This window comes from Cornus florida, unplaced genomic scaffold (genome assembly GCF_030987335.1).
Source record: "Cornus florida cultivar Cherokee Brave unplaced genomic scaffold, ASM3098733v1 CherokeeBrave_3.0.0_Hap2_Chr10, whole genome shotgun sequence".
Classification (NCBI taxonomy): Eukaryota; Viridiplantae; Streptophyta; class Magnoliopsida; order Cornales; family Cornaceae; genus Cornus; species Cornus florida.
In genome coordinates, this window is record NW_026775580.1 from 52,049,480 (window position 1) to 52,054,774 (window position 5,295).

Here is a 5,295-nt window from a genome sequence, read left to right on the forward strand (position 1 = left end):
CCGTTCGCTGCTTGCTCGTGTTGGTCGCAGCTCGTGGCTAGTCCCTTCATCAAATAGACGTTTAAAACGCTTTTCTTCACTGCGATTTAGTTGAAGAAATATATATGTCTCCGCCGCTAGGGCTTTGGCGACAGGGGGAGGAAAACTTAGTGTGTCACCTTCATAAGTCATTGTATGGTTTGAAACAAGCATCTCACCAATGGTTCGCCAAGTTCTCAGAAGTTATTCGCTCCGTTGGTTATGTACAATCTCAAGCCGATTATTCTCTATTCACCAGAAAACAAGGCAAGTCCTTTACTGCTCTCTTGATATATGTTGATGATATTTTGATTACTGGAAATGACCCTGTAAACATTGCTACAACTAAAAATTTTCTGCATAGTCATTTTAATCTCAAAGATTTTGGTGATTTGAAATACTTTCTTGGTATTGAGGTTTCTGCTTCTAAGAATGGGATTTTTATTTCCTAACGAAAGTATGCATTAGAAATCATTGAGGATGTAGGGCTGTTGGGTGCAGCCCCTATTGATACTCCTATGGAACGAGGCTTGAAATTATCGGACAAGAGCGATTTGCTCAAAGATCCGGGTCAGTATAAAAGATTAGTCGGTAGATTAATTTACTTGACTGTTTCGAGGCCAGATATAACATATGCAGCACATGTCTTAAGTAGATTTATGCACTAACCCCGAAAACTTCATATGGAGTCAGCTCTTCGGGTTTTCCGATATCTAAAAGGTGCATCTGGCCAAGGCCTATTCTTCTCTTCGAATAGTGATTTCAAGTTGAGGGCTTACTGTGACTCGGATTGGGTAGGTTGCCCACTCACTAGGAGATCTACTATGGGATATTGTGTCTTTCTTGGACCTTCATTGATATCTTGGAGGTCGAAGCGACAGAAAATAGTTTCTCTCTCTTCCGCCGAGGTGGAATACCGTGCAATGACAGGAGCCTGCTGTGAGTTGACATGGCTCCGATATCTATTGAGGGACTTAGGACTTTCACATCATGAATCTGCCTTGCTATATTGCGACAACAAGGCTGCCTTACACATTGCGGCCAACCCAGTTTTTTATTAGTGAACTAGGCATATTGAGATGGATTGCTATTACATTAGAGACAAAATCCAAGATGGTTCCGTGACTACAAGATATGTACATTCTGCACATCAGCTTGCAGACGTCTTGACCAAGCCTTTGGGGAAATAGATCTTTGTTCCTATGATTCACAAGTTGGGAGTGCAGGATATCCACTCTCCAACTTGAGGGGGAGTGTTAGGAAGTCAAACTTTCGTATCTTCCATATTAAGAATAGATAATCTGTATATATTATCTTTCCTATTGTAATGCTTGACCTATAGCTAGACAACCAGTAATGTAGTAACAGATTCTTAACTTGGAGGAATGATTTGAAATCTCCCTGTACAAATACACGATTCAATTTCAAAATCAATAATATTATTCTAGCAAATTCAATATTTCTTCCATCTTTTCATTTAACACATCGTCAATCCACGGCATACACAAAACGAATTTGTCCATGAAAAGAAAGGGTTTGGTACTAGAAATTATGTTAATACCAGAGATAATGTTACGAAGTATATGGTCACTTATGTCAATAGTTTTGTCACAACTTAGAGAAGGGTGGCTAGTAGTACTAGAACTGGTGTGGATAGTTGTTATGCCATGACAACCAAAGAGAATGTCATAAAATATATGGTCACGATCGAGGGTGACTCCAACCGTAGAGAAGAACTGAGAGAAGGCTTCGTTATCAGAGAACAATACAGTATTCGAAATTAGGTATTTTATTTTTCTTACCTGCACACTTTCTTCTAAAACAAAGGCATGGTTGTGCCCAATTTTGTTAACTCGTACTGGTCAAGATTAAAATCAACTTTGTCGAACCACTAATCAGTCTTTACCTCATACATGTCCATGTCCATTGTGAAGAAGTATTTGGCCTAGTGAAATAGTGAAGCTAGACAATATATATATATATATATATATATATATATATATATATATATATATATAAATGGTGATGTAAGCAACCTTTTCACCATCAACATCTCCTTCCTTCACCTTCACCTGCAGCACACCATCATATTATATCATTCCACCCAATATATTCATTTTCCACAAAAATACAACTATAAATAGTTTTCTTTTTTGGTATAATAATGTAAATAATTTTATTTCCAATTAGAAATGGAAGGTATGAGCAGAAGAGCTTCAGATCAAAGGAAGGGAGGATTTACCGTGAAGTGAGGACAATAGCCTGAGTGTGTGTCCCTTTTCGAAGGACAATACTTGCCTACTCATCTGTGAGTAGAAAGTTTATGCTTACCATCGATGTGGCGGAACAACAAAGTGACAAGTGTCCCTACAATGTAAAAAAAAAAAAAAAAATTAATGAAAGATTTAAGAAGTTATTTGGGTTAAATCCAGTAGGATCCAAATTAAACCCATATCTAATTATCTTTTTCCCATGCTACTCTGTTGCCCTAATCCCTAAGCCTTAAGGAATCACAATTACAAATATCTTGCTCAAATCAAATCCATAAAAGGAATTGGATTAGAATTTTCGATTGTGGGTGATAAGATTTCATGTGTGAACTAATATATATATATTGATTTTGTTCTTTTGAAGCGTGGCTTGTGTTGTTTAGCCCTCCGTTGCCTTCTTGTTGACAAGGAAAAAAAAAAAAATTTGTTTGTGTAAAGGTAGATGCTTGTACTTGTTAATGGTGTCTTGTCCCACATGTAAAAATAAATATGAATCTATGATTGTCTTATAATTAATCAACCAAAAAGAATTCTTAAGAAAACAGATTTTATTTTTTAACCAAATCATGACTAAATACTTTCTTTTATTTATTTGAATAATGTTAATAAGCCTATTTTAATGCAAATACTCTAGCAGGGAGTGACTAGGTTTACAATTGAACTCTTAAGTCTCACCATCATCAAAAAGCTTAATTAAATTCGTTCTACATAATTTTTTTTGGCATTTAATCAAAAAGTTTGATTCGGATTTTATGAGAAAGAGAAATAATCAAATTAGGATTTGATTTAGATTTTATTGGGTACATTTAACTCAAATAATTTTTCAAATATTTTATTTTTTATTTTATATTGGAGGGACACTTGTCACTTTATTGTCCTGTCACACAGGTGGTAAGTATGAAGTTTCTACTCACCGGTGAGTAGGCAAGTATTGTCCCATTCGGAATGAAAAAGTAAATTTTTTAAGGGTTGGATACATAATATATATATATATATATATATATATATATATATATATGTGTGTGTGTGTGTGTGTGTGGGTGTGTGTGTGTGGGTGTGTGTGTGTAATATAATGGTTCGGTTTCAAGGTCCTAATCAAGTAAGGAAACAAAAATGGCTCATGACTCACTAAGCGCCTTAGCCTGCCCAATAAGGTGATGGGACGGGTCTGGGTATAAACTTTGACCCCCAGTCTGACTTATAATCCCATCCATATATGGATCAAAATCCTCTCTAGTGCTACAGTATCTGAGTCAGTGAACATTACTTAGCTCTTATTGAGCCACGTCGTTGCCCAAACAAGTCAGAAAAAAATTCACTGTATTAAGTTACTTATTATACATATACATAAATAAACATATATTGGTACAAACTGTATATCACAACATTTTCCTAACCTACATCCCAACTTTCTCCTTACCAACATCCCAACTTTCTCCTTACCAACATCTCACTTATTATACAAATACATAAATAAACATATCTTAGTACAAACTGTATATCACAATATTTTCCTAACCTACATCCCAACTTTCTCCTTACCAATATCCCAACTTTCTCTTTACCAACATCCCATTATTCATTTCTTTATCTTATTTGGGATATATATTAGGATAATGTTGGGACGTTGGCCTTACATCATAACATTTTCCTAATGTATATCCCAACTTTCTCTTTACTAGCATCCTAACATTTTTCTAAGGTACATCCCAAAGTGTCCTGTATGTATGTGTGTATGTAGCTACAAAAATTTTGTTTTTTCAATTTTTAACATTTACCATTTTAGCTCATCGGATGGCACAGGTTCTCCTGTAGTGCAGGAGAGGATTTTGTTCCCATCTTTATCCAAGCAAAATCCATTACCCATTTTAACTTTTTTTTAAAGGTATTCTTTAGACAATTCTACAGTAAAAGAGAGGCCACCGCATTGACCTAAATCTAGTTGACCTGTTTCAGCTTCGTCTATATAGATTTCATATCCTATTTCAAGGTATTCCCCACACAAACCCTGCTTAAGTGAAGAATATCATGTTGGTTCTTTCCACTGGAACTCCTAAAAGGCTCCTCTTCCACTGCCTCCTCATTAGGAGCAATTTTCATCATTTTGGTTTGATTTGCCCAGGTGTGGAGGGAAAATACTTTCCCACCAATGAAAAAATGACATGTCATCGCATAAAGGGTCTACTACAAACACAAAGACTATTCCACTTTTAAACTAGGCCTTAGCAAGAAGTCTGGGTCGGCACAATCGGATATAGTGGGTTGGATACACTAAGAAGGCCCGAAATAATAGAGCTCCAGGCCCAGATTACCAATAAATCCATTTTTAGTAGTAAGAAGAAGGATTATAATCTATGTAATAACCTGTCATTTTCATCCTTTTTCGATAATTTTCTTTTTCCGTTATTTATTTGTTTATCATTTCTTTTCACATAACCTTAGGGTTTTGGGAACTCGAGTTAGGGTTTTGTGTTCGGATTTAATTTTCGACTTCACATGCATTCACACAATTTTATTTACATGAAATACATATCTTTACTTTTGTAGAAAGCATGCTAGCTTGTTTACTTTTCCCGTAGGGGTATGGATGCATAGTTTCTTCAGAAACATTTATTCTTTTTAGTGTACTTTGTGTAATTAAGTTTTTGAGATATTTTTCTCTAGGGATCATTTTGTAAATATTTTTGTGAGATATTTTGGGGAAGGACCATTTTGTAATTTTTGGAAAGTGTGACAAGTGTCGCATTCTCATTGGACCACTTGTAGGCTTTGTAGTGGAAACACTTGGAAGCCTTGTTTGGTGACAAGTGTTGGGTGTAGATTTACCCACTTGTTGGCCTTGGATTAGGACACTTGGTGGCTTGTGATGTTGCCAAGTGTAGGGCTTAGATTAAGCCTTATGAAGGGGCTTAGGATGGTGACAAGTGTAAGCTTAAAATTAATTTTTGTGAGGTTGTTTGAGATCATGATAAGTGGAGGGTGGAGATTAGGGGTGTGTGTGTGTGTG

At 35.9% G+C, this 5,295-nt stretch overlaps 1 protein-coding gene across 1 annotated transcript; it reads left to right on the forward strand.

Annotated features, from left to right (window-relative positions):
- The first annotated feature begins 701 nt into the window (after positions 1-701).
- Positions 702-1,079, forward strand: LOC132277613 (uncharacterized mitochondrial protein AtMg00810-like). The gene has a single exon (XM_059779452.1). The coding sequence runs from the start codon at positions 702-704 to the stop codon at positions 1,077-1,079; it is 378 nt and encodes a 125-aa protein (XP_059635435.1).
- Positions 1,080-5,295: the final 4,216 nt, after the last annotated feature.

Excerpts from the sequence above, each read along its gene's own strand:
- LOC132277613 (XM_059779452.1), top strand. The coding sequence starts at position 702 with ATGGAGTCAGCTCTTCGGGTTTTCCGATATCTAAAAGGTGCATCTGGC.